General features: G+C 39.0%; 1 protein-coding gene across 1 annotated transcript in view; it reads left to right on the forward strand.

Annotated features, from left to right (window-relative positions):
* LOC109080050 (adhesion G protein-coupled receptor L3-like) overlaps positions 1-20,945 on the forward strand; it is a 288,219-nt gene that overhangs the window by 91,141 nt on the left and 176,133 nt on the right. Inside the window, exon 3 of the mRNA XM_042726857.1 lies at positions 19,974-20,187. Within this exon, the coding sequence (XP_042582791.1) occupies positions 19,974-20,187 (214 nt within the window). The remainder of the gene's footprint in view (positions 1-19,973; positions 20,188-20,945) is intronic.

The raw sequence follows: 20,945 nt of genomic DNA on the forward strand, positions 1-20,945 counted from the left end.
ATTTCTCAATGTTCAAATTTTGTCTGACCAGCACAAATTCAACAAGTATTAATATACCAAAACTGCTTCACAGCAACATCACATAAGCCTTGGGTTTCCATAAACATTCTCTCTTATCTATCTCATATTCATACAGACAGAACAGTTCATGAAACCCCACAAGCATGTGATTGAACAACAATGAAAATGCATAAGCTAGGCAAAATTAATAAGAAATATAAAATGTGAAATATAGAAACATAATGAATAAATAAATATACATAATAAATGAATGAATAATAAAAATACTTAATATAATTCTAAAAAATAATTGTTGAAAATTAATATAATAATATTATATATTATGATGTGGTATTTTTTTTATAATGTTTTTGTGTGTAAATGTTTATTTATAAATTAATTAAAAACATGAAAATAAAAACACAACACACAATTTGCACGTGAGGATCTAAGGATCCGTGACAACTTTATCATGATGTATAACAAAAAATATATTTATATAAGTGAATGACATAAAGGTTTCAATAGAAATTAGATAGAAATATATTTTAGTTTACCATAAATGTTTGTCAGCACATTCAGCAGTACTTTAACCATAGTTCAAAAACAATAGATGTAATTATGAAATTACATATAAAATGTACTTAGGTCCTACTTAAGTCAAAAACACCCCAAAGTTTCAGCTAATTGCATTTAATATCAATTTAAACTACATTTTCAAAATATGATTTCCTTGAATTATAAATGACGTGCAATTAAGTGTCTGAAATCATTACACCAAGCATGTTATTTTTAAGCACTAATTAATTCAGTATTAAGTGCTCTTTTTAAAAGTGTGCTAAAGTACTTCTTTTTCACTTCATGACAGAGGAACACACATACTGACAAACTGCACTGGAAGTCATCACAGCATCTGCAAAATCCATGATTGTAAATGTAGATGAAGCAGAACAGAAGCTGCAGCATTTAACACTCATTTAACACTGTTTGGAAATGAACGTTTCCTCTTGTAACATATCACCCAAACATGTGACCCTCCGATAATCATTGTGTTCCTTAAGCTCTCTCTCTCTCTCTCTCTCTCTCTCTCTCTCTCTCACTCTCATGTAATTAAAAAAAAAAAACACACACACACACACACACACACACACACGCAAGCCATCTGACACTTTCCAGAACAATGCAGACAGGGTCGCATGTGCTCTGGCGAACAGAAAGCCCTTAAGAGACAGAACAATAGGTGCATATAGTGAAGAGAGAATTATGAATTTATCAGCTTCCCAACACTTTCCACTGAGAGAGAGAGAGCGAGGGAGTGTTTGGAGGGGTTGTGGACACTTGATCCGCTCCCTCAACACGGCATTGTTGCTTAAGGTTGGAATTCAATATGGCATCTAACAAAAGTGACCTGTGTTTCAGCAGTCTGCAGGTGAGCCGTTCATAACGCTGCTGTTGCTCCTCAAGCCTGTTGTTCTAATTATAAGCACACAATTTGAACAGCTGTAACTTTTTAACCCTGCGGTGTAAGCCCACCACACTTCGCCTGCATTAAGGGTCTGTGGGTAATTGCATTTGCTGTAATTATGAGATGGATGGGATGTATGGTTGCCTGGCAACTAGCGGTTAGATGTGCAGTATTTAGAACGTCAGGTCTTCTACCTCATTGAGTTTTAGGGTTTCATGGTGAATACATTTGCTTCAAGGACACAAGTTATTAAATGTATTTACTGATTTTCTCTTTCAGTAATTGACATTTTAGTTATAACTGTTCTGCTCATTAACTCGTCATCCAGTGGATCATCTCTTGCTTTATAAGTCACATGGTTTTTATAATATTGGAAAGTTGCATTTGTTTTATTAGATGTAAAAATGTAATCCCCCAGGCCCCATCCATTCTCTTTATTGTATTAGATTTTTTATTTAATTGTAATTTTTTGGGATAAAAGTTTTGATGAAAATAGTATATATGGAAATAAAAGTTATAATGTTTTGTCTTTATTCTTTCTATATTTACATTTTGATTTTCAAAATTTAAGGACTTACACCAGTATCATTTTACAGTGATCTTGTTTATTAAAGAACAACTGATAATTAAAAAAATTGGATATTTGCAGCATTAAATTCTAATAGTGTGCTGTAGTTTTCAGTATTTTTAATTATTTTATTATTATTTATACACTATTGTAGTGTTTATGGGTATTTTGACTTGATGTTATTTTTATATTTTCAGTTTTCTTTTTCATTTTAGTTTATATTCCTAAATTGGGTGTGTTTTTGCTATTTTTTTTGTGCTTTGCCTGTTTATTTATTTAGTTTTATTTATTTACTTAGTTGTGCTATGCCTAGTTTTATATAGAAATAACAACACTGGTAGCTTCACAACCTTGAGCACAAGGCTTGTAATGTTTAAAATTCCTCTCGGTTTTTCTCTTTCTCTCATTCCTGCTCTCAGTTTTTCTCAGTTTGCCCTGTTTCTTCCTCTCTTGTCTCAGGGAGTCCTGACTTTGTATTTTAGTGCCTCTTTTCCTTGTTCTTCTGAGCCGTAGAGGCAGGAAAGGGCTTGTCAATTGACCTGTTGATAGATGAGGCTCTGAAGACTTACGTTGGAGCCACAGGCAAAGCAAAGAACCATTAGGAGTCTTCAGTACTAAACAAGCACACATCGACACAAAGCCCCCGAACACTTTTACATACCAGACCGAAGAGAACATCACTTACTGCATTCCAAACAACAGCAGAGAGAGGTTTGGACGTCTGGAGCAGAAATGCACACCATCACTCATTCATGACATATTCACATTGGCAACTGCATTGCTGAATGCAGTTCATTGTTTTTGGTATTGTTGGTTAATTAAGTGTAATTCACTGACTGGATTTTTTTTAATAACGTGTTGAAATGTGAAGAATGGACCTCCAGCACTGTGGGAAGTGTGTTTGAAGATCACTCAAGATCTTCCTCGAGATATTATCTACAAAAGCTTTACTGTGTGGAGAAACCACAGGTGTGCATCTCCGCCGCTCCTCCCAGAGTTCCTTTCAGCTGCAATTTGCTTAGTTCTGCCATCTCGTTCCCAGCGAAGAGAGTTGAGCTCTCTTTTGTTTGTTTCACTAGATAATGCTTCATTTCCATGGTGAGTCATTCGTGTTTGGGAGTTTTAAGCCCCAGAAAAACATCAGTCATCATGCTGAATGTGAAGGCGGATGTGGAAGCAGCTTCACTCCGTCATCTCAAACCTCCTCTGCATTTTGATGACAGATTACGAAAAACCTTTTCACAACATGGTAATGAAATAAAGGTGTACATTTCTACCTGATAAGATGCTTCAATTCTTTTCATTGGTGTAACTTAGCTTAGTTTATTCCCATAACTAATTTCTCTGATTTAAATGAAACTCACTATTTGAATGTAACTCGTTTTTAAGAAATTAATACTTTTATTCAAACAGGGATACTTCAAAATTGATGGAAAGTGATAGTTAATACATTTATAATGTTGTAAAAGATTTTGGTTTCAAATACATGTTGTTTTCTTCAGCTATCTATTCATCAAAGAATCCTGAAAAAATCAAATGTGTCATGGTTTCCACAAAAATATGCTGTAAGACAACTGTTTTCAACATTGATAATAATCAGAAATGTTTCTTGAGCAGCAAATCAGAATATTAGAATTATTTCTGAAAGAAATGTGATGTTGAAGACTGGAGTAATGATGCTGATCACAGCAGTCAATAACATATTTAACAACATTGCGACTCCAAACAAATGAAGAGTAATGTAGTTATTAGTCATAACAATAACTCTATATATTTTTGAGACAAACTTTCAGTTGCCATGGTGAATGTGCTGTGAGGCATATCTAGGCATCATTAGGAAGAGTCATTTTGTCATTTCTCAGTGTTGCGTGACCATGACTAGTTGCTGTATATTTGATTACTCTATGCTTGTATTTGATTATACATGCCTGGCGATGGAGAACAGATCCAGATGTTTTAGTTCTGCAGTGTTGTCAAAGTCATCGGTCATGCTGCTTCAGCCTCATAATGCAGCAGGAAACACCTCATGCTGTGGCACGATCACATGGCACCACGGGAATGTTCAGTCAGAAATTAAAATTACTCCAAACCCGTATGATGTTTTTTAGCGTTTATTGCATGGAACACTAAACAACTCAAGCATGCATGTGGTGACATTTCTGCAAAAAGATATGATGTTGCTTGAAAAAAACAAACAAAAAAACAATCAGTTTGATCCAAAACAGATAAAAGTGAATCTCACAGTGCTTTATGACATTGGTTGTTGTACATATTATGTCAGTTTGGAAATGAAGTGGCTGAAGTGGTTAATGCTCTATTGCATTTGGAAATAATTTACCACCTCAACTAAACCTAACCGAGAGTGTTAACAAAAGCAAACATGAGGACAAAACACATTTGCTGAAGCAGCCATGACATGTTAGCTTGATTTGACAAGACTTTAAGTTCTTTCATCATGACTTTGTTTCTCGGGACTTGCATCTCAAAGGCAATGCTGCACCGGGTGCACTACCGAGCAAGTTTACCATATGAGAAAAACCATACACATGGAGCTTATTATGTGATTCAGACATCAAAATGTATTAGTTTAAATTAAAGTATTTAGAGCTCATTACATAGTATTGTGCAAGGAACTGTGTGATTTTATCGATAATCTGCCCCTGTGATCATAACTTTATAAAAATTTATAAAAGTTGTTTTCCTGCCACCACTGCTCATTTCAGCTGGAAACTGCAGTGAACTGTAGGTATAGGTATGTTTCTGGGGTTGTGCTGATGAGAGCTGATAGTCACTGCATGTATTAAGCTTTTTCTTTAAAGAAAAGCACTTCTGTCCTCCTGAGGGAAGAAGGGAATACAAGGTGGATGAAAAACCCTTGCAACTAAGTGATTGAAAATAGGTGACCCACAACTGACACGCAGCCTAAAACACCCAAGTATACTAGGATTTCACAGGCTCTGCGGAGTGTTATTTTTGTTTTGTCTCTGGATGGCGTGCATTTTTCTTTTCACTTGGAAATCTGCTGGGAAATGACTGCCGTGTTTTTGTGCCTGGATTTTTGTTCTCCTTTCATTTGTCTTTTTTTTTTTTCTTCTTCTTTTTTTTAAATCAGGAGGGATATCTCTTGTGGTTAAAGTCAACCAGCACTATTTCTATTTTTATGCCTTCATCTTTCGCTCTCTCCGGGGATCCGCTCTCTCTCATCTCTACAGGAAACACATAGAGCGATTTATATTTATCTGTCTTTGTTTTCTAAATGGGTCAGATTGGCTTGTCAGTGGCACTGTGATTTTAAACAGCAGCCGTTAAATCAGCTTGAGAGAAAAGAGATACATGTACGCATGAAATCATTTTTAATTTACTTGTCGAAATAATTTCTGCTCTTTATTATGTAAGTAAATACAGGGGCTTTGAGATGTAATTGGTATTAATTCATGTCTTTGTAACAGCAGGGATGCGAGGAAGGGTAAAAATACCAGCGGCATGATCAGTCAGCCAGAACAAACAGGGCAAAGATGTTTTTCATAAATCCCACATCAACCATGTGATTTAAATCTTAATTTTTATCTTCTGCCCACCTACTGAGGGTTACATCAGGTTACTTTCATTGTGTGTGTGTGTGTGTTAATATATGCACACTTTCTGTACACGTACAGATTGTTGTTGTTGTGTTCAAACAGATAAAACATGATAAAACACACTTTAAATAAAACAAAATTAAATGTCGATGTTGATGCCATGGATAATTGGAAAACTCTGGCCTAAGTTATTATTAATTGAAACAAAAACAGGTAAAAAAGCATCTTCATTACTTGAAATCAAATAAACAATAATCAAAATAAAAACAAACAAACAAACAAAAATATTTTATTTCAGCTAGTTTCCAAGGCAACATTTTTCAAGTTTGGTGAAAGACTAAAATAACTAGAAGCAAATAAACTGAAACTAAAGCCTAAAACACACACACACATAAACTAGAACTAATAAAATTACCTAATTTATACCTACATGACCTAAATTCAAATAAAAAAAGGAAATAAAGAAATAATATATTTCAAAAAATGTACGAAAAAAACAAACAAAAAAAATGTGTAAGTGATTGTGTAAGTGTTAATTATATATATAATTTGAAATTTGTTAGATATGTGTTGAATTGTTATGTGAATTGATTATATGAATAAAACGAAAAACAATAACAACAACAACAACAACAATATACTGAAACTTTAACTAAAATGAAAACAGAAAATCTAAAAATAAAACCAAAAGCTATAATAGTATCTCAGTGATTCTCAGATAACACTGCCGTGGTCTTGCTGTGAAAAGAATGACCTATGAATCGCACCTGCCTTAATGATTTTTTGTTTTTTTCATGTGGCAATTTGTATATCCATCAAATGAAGGTTGAAGTAAACAAGAGCTGGTTTCACAGCATCAGCAGCATCAAACAGACCTGAACAGATTCCTGGGAATGAGTGACTGTTGACATCAGGATGTGGGCGTGGCCTGCGACGCCACACACTTCAGAACCGTTTGACTTCATGCAAATCTGGAGTGAAGGCCGTTGAGCTCATGATTAATCACCAGTCAGATACCGCAGGCGAGTCTCTGAAGACTGGACTGAATTCTTGCAGTGAACAATTTTGTGATTGTATATATCATGTGTTTCTGACCACATGCAGAGACAGCAGTAAGAAATGATACATATAGATCATCTGGTAGATGACCGCAATGGTATAACGCATGCTGATTCTCATTTATCTGTGAAATTATGCACTAATGCAGTTTCTTTAGAATCTTAGTAATATTTATACCTGTTACCAAGGCAACTAGAACTAGCATTCAACAAGTAGAACAAATGGTGCAAAATTGTGCACAGTGTGATCTCTCGTCACGTTTAACTCATTGTATGTAAATGTTTGTGTATATATATGTATGTTTATGTGTAGTATTTCAGTTTTGTAAATTTTAGTACTTCAGCATAAAAGTTTTATTTTTATTTTTTATTTTTAATCTAATATTCACATTTTATATTACAGCATGTCTTCGCATTTATATATAAATGCAACCATTTAGCTATAATTTTATTAATTCTAGTACTTCAACTTAAACATTTTATTTGTTAATTTTTCAGTGAATATTTCTGTCTTCAGAGTCATATTTGTGAATCAGACCACACTGATCTCACTGCATGTTTGTGTGCAGCCTGCAAACACGGCACAATGGACAGACGTGCCTGTGCATTATTTATTGTCATTCTCAGTCATAACAATCATTTGTGTGTGTGTCTGAAGACTGAATGTAATGAGAGCTCTTACTGCTTAACACTTTTATACGCAAGTGTCTAAGCTTTAGTGGCTTTTGCGGTTAGCCGATATGCTTCAGTGTGGCATAATTAGTGTCTAAGGCTTAATTTGGCTCACTTATGGCGCTTCCGTTGTAAGTCTACATGTGGAGAATGAAGCTTACTTTCTCACTTTCTTTTTGTCTGGCACCTTGTGGAAAAGGGAAAAAACATCTTTTCCTGTTGTTTGTTTGACCTCAATTAAACCCTCTGTTTTGTCAAGAGCTGTTAAAATCATAACAGCCTCAGAGCATTGCATGACTGTGTGTGTGTGTGCTGACAGCATTCCTGCAGTAATATGGTGGCAAAAGGATTTGCAAAGGGCAGACAGAGAGAGAGAGTGGAAGAGAAAGGGAGAGAGAGAGGATGTGAGGGCAACTGCACAGGAAGATAGAACGGGAAATTGATCAACAGTGCTTGGCTGATATGAGCCCTGAGCGTTCAGAATGTTGCTGTGATGCTCTGAGACGTACATATGAGATTATTACTGCGTGTGCCAAACATTGCTATTAGCTGAAGCTCATGAAACCCAGAAAATGTATCATGTTTCTCTTCAAAACCACAAATATACCGTCGTTTTAAAGGTTTGGCATCAATAAGATTTTATGTTTTTGAAAGAAGTCTCTTCTGCTCATGAGGGCTGCATTTATTTACAAAATATTATGTAAAAACAATAAAATTGTAAAATATTATTACAATTTAAAATAACTGTTTTATATGTGAATATCTGTTAAAATTGAATTTATTCCTGTGATCTGCAGCTGAATTTTCAGCATCATTCCTCCAGTCTTCAGTGTCACATGATCTTCAGAAATCATTCTAAGATGCAGATTTGCTGCTCAAGAAACATTTCTGATTATTATCAATGTTGAAAACAGTTGTGCTACACAATATTTCTGTGGAAACTGTGATACATTTTATTTTTCAGGATTCTTTGATGAATAGAAAGTTCAGAAGAACAGCATTTATTTGAAATAGAAATCTTGTAATGTTATAAATATCTCTACTCTCACTTTTGATCAATTTATGCAATTTATCCAAATATATATATAGTATTGCCTTATTTATGTTTAATGTTACATTTTTATTTATGTTTTTATGGGTTTCTTTAAGTAAACATTGTTTAAAAGTGACAGTAATTCATAGTTATTGTTTATAATTTTACAAAAAAACTTTCTATTTCAAATAAATGCTGTTTCTACAATGTAAAAAAAATTGTTTTCGACACATTCGTTATTTGTAAGCAATGATTATTGGAGTATGTTTTACAAAATAAAATATATAAAAAAAAAAATAAAACAAACATTTAAATTCAGTGTGTTATTTGCCATTTCTTTGTAATTATTTGTGAAGTTTACTAGCAATTTTTAAGTGAAAAATTAATTTTACGCAATTTTTTTTTCTTTCACAATTTTTTTTATTCATAATGGTTTAATTTAATAGTCATACAGTGAAAAAAAACATTTTGAATACAGTAATGAGATTCATCATTAAAACTAATAGGAGTCATATTAGTCAAAAAATCAGGCATCTTAAAAATAAGACAATCTACAAATTTTGCACCAATGAGATTTCAGAGTGGGTGTGGCCAAGCTGTTGTCCCGCCCAAGAATACCCTAGCAACTCTCTGGCAACATCCTGACAGCCATAAAACACACTGTGGCATGAAGGCAGAGTTTTGCACCGGCGAGCAGCTCTCAAATCATCTTCAGAGAATCTAGTTCTGCTTGATGGATCTACAGGCTGATGTTCACTTACACATGCACTCGGCTCATTTATGTGGAATCATATTTAAGAGTTAGGAATCTATGTTCAACACATAAATCCTCCTTCAGTGAAGCGATCCTTTCAGCAGGTTACATAGCATTTCATCAGACACAAACCGCTTCTTTTACTAAACACATCATCAAGTACAGCATCTGAATCTCACAGCAGCATAAACACGCTCCACATGCTCATTTAGATTTAACGTAATAACAGACATAATACAGAGTACATTTCTAAAGGAACTTAGATTTAATGAAATTCATGATCATTACAATCAAGATCTGCGTTGGCAATGTAAGGCCAAGCATACACAAGACTGAAATGGTGTCTGATTTAAAAAAGCTTTTTTAATAATTTGGAATAATTAAGAGATTTATTAAATGTTTTTAAAAGAGGTCTCTTCTGCTCACCAAAGCTGCATTTATTACTGCTTCAGTAAAATAATCAATTGAAAGAAAGAGAAAGAAAAGCAAACAACATTAATTAGTGGCTGCTCAGCTTAACATAAGCTGCTTTAAGAACAATCCAGAAAAGACAAGAAGAACTGTTTTAAACTTTGAAAAAGTCATAGAGTATTATCTAATGTAATAACACCCTCGTGGACAATACAGCTCGGAAAGCCAAATAATCTTCTCAGCTACATATAATTTTAAAAATAAAGCAGCAATCCTGAATAATTATGATAGAATAGAATCGAATCGAATAGAATATAAATCTTTCTGCAGGATATGTGGTTGCGCCAGTAGGTGGCAGTAAATTAAAGTTTTTGAACCTCGAGTCATTGAACCATTCATTCAACTGATTCATTCAGAAACAATGATTCATTCAGGAAGAAACATGTGACTGTCTTAATAAATGAGTCATTGAATCATTCATTCAACCGATTTGTTCAAAAACACTGATTCATTCAGGAATACATGGCTGTCTTCATAAGTGAGTCATTGAATCATTCATTCAGTCGATTCATTCAAGAACACTGAATCATTCCAAACATGTGGCTCTCTTCATAAATGAGTCCAGTGAATCATTCCCTCAAACAATTTGTTCAGAAACACTGAATCATTCAGGAGCATAACACTGTTCATTGGTTCTGATGTGGCTTTATCTGCAGATATTCTCTCTGACAGATCAAAATCACATTTAATAAATGGCAATACTCTGTCAAAAATATAAGTTACTCAGTATTACCATTATGTTTAACAGACTGCTGTATGAAAGAAATAACTGTGATTGCTTCTCAGAAACGAATCTTCATTGCTAATGCTAAAATGATGTTTTTGAAGTTGAAGTTCCTTGCTAATTTATGTACTTGTTCAGCCCAGTCATATTCTGTTACAGATTCTTGCATGTGACATATTGCTTTATAACGTTATCCGTCTTTTTTTTAATGTAAGAGAGGGTGTGCCATTTGTGACTTGAATGTGTGAGACTTCCGGCGTCATTCACTTCCAGTGATTATAGCTCCACGAAAACAGTCCATATACTGCTTTATATTGCAGGCTGCTATCATAACCCTAAACTTCTCATAACAATGAGAGTGTACAAAGCAGAAGGGTGTGTGTGAAGGATTTATGTTGTGATGTCAGGTTAAGCTCTTGATGTGTTCTTTTCTTAAGGTAAAAAGGTAAGAGCTCCATTGTCTTTGTCTGTCAGTCATGAATCATGAGACAATGCAGAGAGACTCTTCAGACAGTGTTATCAGACCACTGAAGACCATCTGTCAACACACACACACACACACACACACACACACACACACACACACACACACACACACACACACACACACACACACACACACACACACTAGCTCAGCATGGCTAATCCGTCACCCTGATGCTTCTGACCTGTGTGTTAAGGCAGATTTTTTCTCTTTTGTGAGATTACGCTGGCCAGTCCCCATGGAATGTGTGTGTGTGTGTGTGTGTGTGTGTGTGTTTGAGCCCCCTGGCTTGTGTTTTGATGTTACTGATGACTTTTAAATGTCAGAGCTGGCCAGGTGTCAGGGTGAGGAAGAGAAGAGAAAAGCTTTGGTTTATAATGACCCTAACAGACATAAAACACACACATACACATCTTTACATGACACATAAAAAAGAATATATGTATGTATATGCAGCCTTGATGAGCAAAAGACATATTTTAATTTGTGTAATTAAAATGTGTAATTTCTCTTATGTGTGTACATATAATATATAAATATATGTCTTCTGCTCACCAAGGATGCATTATTTGATAAATAATACAGTAAAAACAGTAATATTGTGAAATATTATTATAATTTAAAATAGCTTAATTACTAGTTTTCTTATTGAATACAGAAAGAAACATTAACTATATCTCTCTATATATATATATATATATATATATATATATATATATATATATATATATATATATATATATATATATATATATATATATATATATATATATATATATATATATATATATATATATTATTTTGTGGAAACCATTATACACTGCCATTCATATATTTTATTATAATCTTAGATGATATTGTAGATTTAGATAGGATTTATTTTTCAATTAATTAATTTAATGTGTATAATGAATAAATTTAAAGACGTATAACATTGCAAAATATTTCTATTTCAAATAAATTATGTTCTTTTGAACTTATCATACAGTACATCAAAGAATCCTGAAAAATAAAATGTATCGCAATTTCCACAAAAATGCTGGGCAGAAAAACTGTTCCCTATCTGTCGGTCACTACGAGTTATGTCGAACGACATATGGGGTCTCACTTGGGAGGCCAATCATCTCTGAGTTTAAGAGAAAACGCCAATGAAAATTGGCTAGTGGATTTAACATACCTGAGCCACTCCCCGTGCCCACGGGTATAAATAGGCGGCAGGTGCATCCACTCACTAGGTTTTTGCTTCGGAGCCGAGTGGTTGTATGAAAGCTGTTATACTCCACAAAGCCATTCATCTGCTGTGTGTCGGGAAGTTGTTCTGGTTGGCGGTACGGCGCGAACAGCGGTGTTCCTTTCAGCGATTCCCCTGGGTGCTTCAACTAAAAGAGCAGATTTCCTAAAAGAGCAAATCACGGACAATTCGCGTCTTTTTAAAGACGCCGTTTCGTCCGTGTCCTTCTGGATGCGGTCGTTTCCTGTTCTCTGACAACGGCCACGAGCGTTGTCTTCCGTTTCTGGGCATTCAGCACGCTGAAGACGCGTTCGTGGATGGTTCATGCATGCACTGCGTGTGTGACCATGGCAACGCTGCGATCGCGTCTCTCCTTTCTTAAAGGGAAAGGAGCAGACCCCTCTGTCACTACCCATTCCGGTTTCTCTGCCACGAACAGAGGACCGCCGGCTAGTGCTCTGGGAGATTTGAAGGTGACAGTGAGAGCTTCTCCGCCGGGCCACGCCCCACGGACCTCTTACCCCTTCTGCAGTGTTTGTCCTGTGTGGCTGCTGGGTGATTCTATTGAGCTGTCTTACAGCAGTCCCAACGGGTCATTCAGTTTGCCCCCAGGGATCAGATGTCGATTGCAGCATCGGGGATGGGCTATTGACCCCTGTGGATGAAGATTCGGCAGGGCTGCCCCCCTCGGGTGTTGTCGCCACTGCCGAATTGGACCCAGAGTTGACAGCCGTGCATGGCTGGGCAGCTGTGAGCATCAGGTTGGAGGTGAATACACCGCCCAGCCCTGAGTGCTCATGGCTGTTTGATTGGTCCTCGTTGTAGAGCGTGGCTCACTACCGCGTTTTTCTCTGGTTCCTTTCTTCCTGGATATGCATGGGGAAGTGACGTAGTCATGGATGGCCCCTTTTTATGGCCAGAAGCCACTCGTTTCCTTCCTCCGTCCTCACTACCCTCGATGGCGGGGCAGCTAGCAGGAGAGTGCGATTGCGGTGCACTTGTGTCTGCAAAACGCCGCCACTGGGAGGAATAGTCCTCGTCTCCTGTCCAAGGCCTGTAAGCTGTCGGCTGCTCTCGCTGCCAAGGCTTGCAGTGCTGCGGGCCAAGCTGCCCCTGCCCTGCATGCCATGGCTATCCTGCAAACTCACCAAGCCAAGGCTTTAACAAATGCACGAGGGTAGTACCAACCCGAGGTTGATGCAGGAGCTGCGCATGGTGACTGACCTCACCCTTCCGGGCGATGGTCATGACGCAATCCCTAGGGAAGGCGATGTCCACTCTGGTGGTCCAGTAGTGCCATATCTGGTTCAGCCTGGTCGGTATGAGAGACGTTGACAAAGTGCACTTTCTCGACGCTCCCATCTCCCAGGCTGTCCTTTGCGGCGACGCTGTCGAGGGCTGTGCCCAGCAGTCCCTGACAGCACAACAGCAGACTGAGGCCATACAGCACATCTTGCCCCGACGTGATCCTCCGGTTGCCACCATTCCATCACGGGCAGCGCCTCAGCCTGCTTGTCGCCGTGGGTGCCCCCCCGCATCCTCCGCACCAGCTCCGCCCCGTGCTGAGAGTTCTTCGAGGCGGGCGCGTCGAGCCCCGCGCAGGAGAGCGGCGCCCCCCCGTGTCACTTCCGGCTGCGAAGTCCTTGAGGAAGATGACAAAGCGGCCCTGACACGGGCAGCTCGGAGATGTGGGAAACTGCTCTTCAGGAGCTGGCAGAGACAGCGCCACTCCTCCCCCCGGAGGAGGGCCGGGTGGAGAATCTTCAGTTTACGTTTCTTTCTGTTCCCACATTTTCAATAAAAGAGCAATTTCCCTTTCCTCCGAGTTGCAAGGCTCGTGGGTTGACAGTGAGCGATGCACTGCCTCCTCATTCTCACCCACGACAGCCCCATTAGCCAGTGGTCAAGAGGTTGCGGGTCGGAGATGCAACGCCTCTCCACGCGTCTCTGGCCAGTTCCTCTGGGAACACGGGGAGTTTTGCTGTGATGACTCAGAACGCGATACTTTCTGGGCCATCCAACACAACTCCCCATCGCTGCACCACTGCGGGTATGTCGACTGTCCCTTTGGTGCCACTTGTACGGAGTTTGGGGGCATGGCTTGCTCTGCATAACCCGTCGCGCTGGCTCATTCGGACGGTTGGACTTGGTTACGCAATTCAGTTCGCCCGGCGACCTCCCAAGTTCAATGGCGTTCTCGAGACTTCGGTGGCAGCCCGGGAAGCCTCTGTCTTGCGTGAGGAGATTGCTGTCCTGCTGGCGAAGGATGCAATCGAGCCGGTCCCTCCAGCCGAGATGAGGAACGGGTTTTACAGCCCCTACTTCATCGTACCCAAGAAAAGCGGTGGCCTTCGACCTATCCTGGATCTGCGAGTCTTGAACCGGGCCCTGCACAAGCTCCCGTTCAAGATGGTGATGCAGAAACGTATTATCAAATGCGTCCAAGCCCAGGATTGGTTTGCAGCGATCGACCTGAAGGACGCATACTTTCATGTCTCGATCCTCCCTCATCACAGACCGTTTCTGCGGTTTGCATTCGAGGGTCAGGCATGGCAGTACAAGGTCCTCCCCTTCGGGCTCTCCCTGTCCCCCCCGTGTCTTCACGAAGGTCGCGGAGGGCGCCCTTGCCCCACTCTGGGAAGTGGGCATCAGGATCCTCAACTATCTCGATGACTGGCTCATTATGGCCCGGTCCCGAGAGGAGTTGTGCGATCACAGGGACTTGGTGCTCCGGCACCTCAGTCAGTTGGGGCTTCAGGTCAACCGAGAGAAGAGCAAGCTCTCCCCTGCGCAGAGAATCTCTTATCTCTGTATGGAGTTAGACTCGGTGAGTATGACAGCACGTCTCACTAGCGAGCATGCCCAGTTAGTGCTGAACTGCCTGAGTTCCTTCAGAGGCAGGACAGTGGTACCACTGAAACACTTTCAGAGGCTCCTGGGGCATATGGCATCCGTAGCCGCAGTCACGCTGCTCGGGTTGCTTCATATGAGGCCACTTCAGCACTGGTTGCACTCCCGAGTCCCGAGATGGGCATGGCGCCGCGGTACACATCGTGTCACCATCACACTGATGTGTCGCCGCCTATTCAGCTCCTGGTCGGACCTTGCCTTTCTACGGGCCGGCGTGCCCTTAGAACAAATGTCCTGGCATGTTGTTGTCACAACAGATGCCTCCAACACGGGCTGGGGTGCGACATGCAACGGGCAGGCAGCTTCAGGGTCCTGTACAGGACCTCGACTGCTTTGGCACATCAACTGTCTGGAGTTGCTGGCAGTGCATCTAGCTAGCTTTACGGCGGTTTCGGCCGCTGTTGCTAGACAAGCACGTGTTGATCCGCACGGACAACACTGCGGCTGTTTCGTACATCAACGGACAGGGCGGTCTACGATCACGTCGCATGTCTCAACTCGCCCGCCATCTCCTCCTCTGGAGTCAGACGCGGCTCAAGTCACTGAGCGCTATCCACATCCCAGGGGAGCTCAATCGTGCAGCCGATGCGCTCTCACGACAGCTCACTTTCCCCGGGGAATGGCGACTCCATCCCCAGACGGTCCAGCTGATCTGGAGTCGATTTGGGGAAGCCCAGGTAGACCTGTTTGCTTCCCACGAGTCCTCCCACTACCAGCTGTACTATTCCCTAGGTTGCGTAAGGTTGCGCCTTACTGGCCACCCGGACCTGGTTTTCGGAACTCATGCTCCTCGTGACAGCCCCTCCCTGGCGCATCCCCATGAGGAGGGACCTCCTCTTTCAGGGGCTTAGCACCATTTGGCACCCGCGTCCAAATCAGACGTGTGGTATGTAGTACTGCCCCCTGGGTCAGTCCATATCAGTATCTCCACATGTCACCTCCCTACGGGTAGGATGTGGTCTCCGTAGCGACCTTTTCCCTAAGGCTCGCTTCCCCATCGTTCTGCTAAGCTGAAAGAACAAATAGGAAAGATTTGAAGCAATCTTTCACTGAAGGTTGAAATCCCTTCCAAAAATTTTTGTGGGCGGAACAGCAGCATGGCCTTCTCCAGCAGCGATGTACTCACCCTTTTGGTCCCCTTCGGTACCAAGGTCAGTGAATTTGCGCTGGGGCTTTGGGAAGGTCACGACCTTAAGCGTAGCTTTTGTGACATGCTGCAGCTTGTCGACAATTGAAGCGCCACAGGTTTGTGACGTGTTCAGGTTGTGGCGTTTTCCATAGGACCCCATATGTCGTTCGACATAACTCGTAGTGACCGACAGATTACGTACGTACGTAACCCTCGTTCCCTGATGGAGGGAATGGAGACATTAAGTCCCCATGCCACAGCCTTGAACCATTCGCTGTTGCCGGGACACGTTCTCGGCTCCTCAGCGTAAAACCTAGTGAGTGGATGCACCTGCCGCCTAATTATACCCGTGGGCACGGGGAGTGGCTCAGGTATGTTAAATCCACTAGCCAATTTTCATTGGCGTTTTCTCTTAAACTCAGAGATGATTGGCCTCCCAAGTGAGACCCCATATGTCATTCGACATAACGTTTCCGTTCCCTCCATCAAGGAACGAGGGTTACGTACGTAACCGAGACATTTTCAACATTGATAATAATAAGAACAAAATAAAACAAGTGAACAAAAAAAGAACAAATAATTTAAAATATACTACAAATAATGATATTAAAAAAGTTAGTGAGTGAGCGAGTGAGTGTGTGTGTGAATGTGTGTGTGTGTGTGTGAGTGAGCGAGTGTGTGTGTGAGTGAATGATTGGGTGTGTGTGAGCTCTGCTGCGTCCCGTCTCGTGGTTAATGATGTTTTCTTGGTGGGCGAGTGTTTGTTCATGCGAGTGTGAGAACAGTCTCACTGTAAAGGCAGAGATTCACACTAAAGGTGCTGTACGGAAGCTGGAGGCCAATTAAAATCAAAGCCAGTGGCGCGCTGGATCTGTGTATCAGGACTTTTACTGTGGAGATCAGGTTTTGATGTCTGGTTTGTAACTGTTTTTTGCAACTTAGTTTAGACTCAGAATTTGACTTATTTCCACAGTACTTCCGTGTTATCACATAATTATCACTGACATCTGAGCTTGGCATATAACATGCTCTTAAATGTTCCAGTAAAGCCAAATGTTGATATTTTGCTTAAGTTTTATTAGTGTAATTACAAATCACACATCATCATTTTTTTTTTTTTTTTAGAGAGAGAGAGATCGATCTGTTAGCTTACCATGTATTTTTTGGATCTCTGGTAGGCTATTATCTAATATAAATTTAGCCTAGCATTAAAAGTCCAGTCAGAAGTCTAAAAATTAAAGCCATGAACTTAAATCATTATTATGGAAATCTATTTAACTGTTATGTAATTCACTGTGGTTTTATTTATTTATTTATTTTACTTTTTAAATGTGTGTTTATATATAATAATAAAACAAAAAAATATTTAAATAATTTCACATAGGTTCTGAAATCCTTTATAATTAAATTTTATTGAACACAGTGAAAAATAGTGATTTCACATTTTGTGAAAAGTGAAAGTGATGTTACATACAGCCAAGTATGGTGACCCATACTCAGAATTCATGTTCTGCATTTAACCCATCCAAAGTGCACACACACACACACACACACACACACACACACACACACACACACACCACACACACACACACACACACACACACACACACACACACACACACACACACACACACACACACACACACACACACACACACACACACCCGGAGCAGTGGGTATCATTTATACTGTGGCATCCGGGGAGCAGTTGGGGGTTCAGTGCCTTGCTCAAGGGCACCTCAGTCGTGGTATTGCCGGGCCGAGACTCAAACCCACAACCTTAGGGTTAGGAGTCTAACTTTCTAACCATTAGGCTATGACTTCCCCTTTTAACAGCATCATTAATGTGCAACCCTTTTAACAAAAAAATTTCAATGTAACTCTTTAAAATTAAAAATATATATATCATGAAATTATGAAAATATAATTACTTAAAGTTGTGACTCCAAAGAAGAAACAATTTAAACCTTTTAATCAGACAGATGGGAAGATGAGATGGGAAGTAAATAATCACATTACACTTTCTCTACCTTTACACAAATTGTGGTATTTTCTATATTCGACAAGATCAAATATTCAATCCTTTCACCCTAAATTTATTATACTCACACCAATCTTACTTAGAATACAGTTAAAAAAAATAATAATTCTGTGGCGGAAAGGATGATGGTTTGTGATAAAAAAAAAACAAAAAAACATTCAAATTATGTATTTCAAAATGCAGACAGTGTGATATATACTAAACAAGCATTTTAGATAGAAGCTGAGTGGCATATCTCATATATAAATCACATTTTCTTAGCAAACAACTGAATTTAAACATCATTTTATATTTTACACAGATTTTTCAGAATACTTATTCAAAAAGACTAATATATTTCCAACTGCTTTTCTTATCCAATCACAGATGCAAACATTGACATCAAATAAGTGTGAAGCAAACTTTTCTGAAACTAGTCTTTCTATCAGTTTCTATACCTATGTCTCACATAATGAATTAAATTGCTCACATATATAACTGAATGCTCTGTTAAACATATTCATGCATTTTTTTCCAGTCTATTCTGATTCTTGTTGGTGAACTGTAAATACACAGACGTACACACACTTTTATTTGACAGTATATGGGAATATCAGGCGTGCCTGTGGGATCCATCAAATGCCCTGAGACTTTAAATCAAAATGTTGCTTTCTGTGCCAAGAGACTCTCAGCTCTTCCATCATGACAGCAAACCTCCAAATCCACACAGAAATACTTCAGTGACCACAGAATCAAGGTTTTACTGTCCTCTAAGCTGAACCCATGGGCCTGAGCTGAACACAAGCTGAGCTTTAGTCCATCAGCCGGGACTAAACACTCTGATCTGGACAGATTTACAGCAGAGAAATGATCTTAGATCCTGTTATATGTGTTCTGCTGCTTCTTCCAGAATTGTCTGAAAAGACTTCACTGAAGAATTCACTGAACTGTTGTGCCATGCAGGGTTTCCACACAAGAATATACATCTTATTCACTATTTATCTGCAATCCGGTTTAAACTGCATTGAAATATGTTTTATTCCCCCTTGTTTATGTAAATTTAAATGAGGTTTATTATAGAAAGTGCCTTATTCTCATTATCACATGTTATTTGGCTGGTTTGGAAATTGTAATTTATAAATCAAATATAGTAAAACCCAAATCGATCTACCACTAAAGTGTAAAGTTTTTTTTTTCGTGTCATTAAGATGCTGTAGGATTTAATTTATGTTTTCTGTTTTCATTTTAATTTTAAAGTTCTTGTATTTATTTTATTTTTTTGTTTAGTTTTTAAATATCTCTATATAGGTTTTTATTAATATTTATTTCTAGTTTTATTAGTATATTAGGACAAACTAAATGGAAATGAGAAATGTTGCCTTGTCAATAATAAAAATAAGTTTAAGTTTGTTTGCATTGTATTTCAGTTACCATTTATTTTTTTATAAGGGTTTTTAATTTTTTTTTTTTTTTTTTTTTTTTAAGTTAACAATAACTAACAATATTTGTCAATATTCAATCAGTTAAAAGAGTAGTTCAGTAGTATTTAGCAGAATGTGGCTCTTTTAAATACTGAGAGAGAATGGTGACCCAGGTCAAGCTTTTAAAATAACATTACAAAAGCAGTCCACTTGTGGACTATATTTGAATAATCCAGTTTGTCACAGCTTTCATATCTCATTCACATGGTGCATTAGTACATCATGCTATGTCATTTTTTGGATGCCAAATGTCATTTTTTTGTATGTTTTCTTAAATTCCCTGTGTATCTGGTCACTTGCAGGATTGACTTTTCTCTAAATTTTTGCTCAGTTCTGAGGATAAAGAGCATGTAGTTTTTATTTTACTGATTGTCTCCTCTCTCTTTTTGCAGCATTCAGTCGTGCACCGGTGCCCATGGCAGTTGTTCGGCGGGAGCTGTCCTGTGAAAGTTACCCGATCGAGCTGCGCTGTCCCGGGACAGACGTCATCATGATCGAGAGTGCAAATTACGGCAGAACCGATGACAAAATCTGTGATGCTGACCCCGCTCAGATGGAGAATACGCGCTGTTATTTACCTGATGCGTACAAGATCATGAGCCAGAGGTGAGGCGCACAAACACAATTATACCAAAAATATACTTTATACACTACCAGTCAAGAGTTTGTAAAAGTTTAGATGTTTAAGTTTATGCTTACCTGTATTCCAGAATTCAAATTCAAATCCAGGGAAAAATAAACAACAACATTGTGAAAAATATCTAAATTTTATCACCTAAAATATTGGAATAGTTTTTTATTTTTTATATATTAGTGTATTTCCACAAAAATTTCAAAACTGATAATAATCACAAATATATTTGCTCTTTATAAAGTGTAAGTTTTGTGCAGGTTTACTGTATGTTTTTGAATTTTTGTGACTTTTTGCACCATGAAATCAAGCTTGCATAGCCAGAAGCTCACTTATACTTTAGTAGAGTGTGTGTCAAATCTTTTGGGCATTGTGTGTGTGTGTGTGTGTGTGAATTAAGGCTTTCTGTTTCTGTGTGCTACTTATTTAGCTTGCACTTTCTTACCCAGCAATGTATAACAGCACAATTACGACAGGGAACACCCCCTGGAGCAGTCTGGGTTTAAGCACCCCACTCAGAGCACAGTGATGTAGGTAATAAGATATAGGATACCTTAGCAATCCTTAGGTCCATGAATCAAGCCTTCAGGGGTTTGAACCAGCAACCTTTGGATTAGCTGCCGCTGCTCAGCATGCTGTGTGTGTGATACACTGTTGCAGATATGGCTTATTAAAGCCTGCTGTGCTGCTCTCTCTTTTGGCTGCCGTTTTCCCGGCCCTCCCTATCATTTTC

This window comes from Cyprinus carpio, chromosome B7 (genome assembly GCF_018340385.1).
Source record: "Cyprinus carpio isolate SPL01 chromosome B7, ASM1834038v1, whole genome shotgun sequence".
Taxonomy (NCBI): Eukaryota; Metazoa; Chordata; class Actinopteri; order Cypriniformes; family Cyprinidae; genus Cyprinus; species Cyprinus carpio.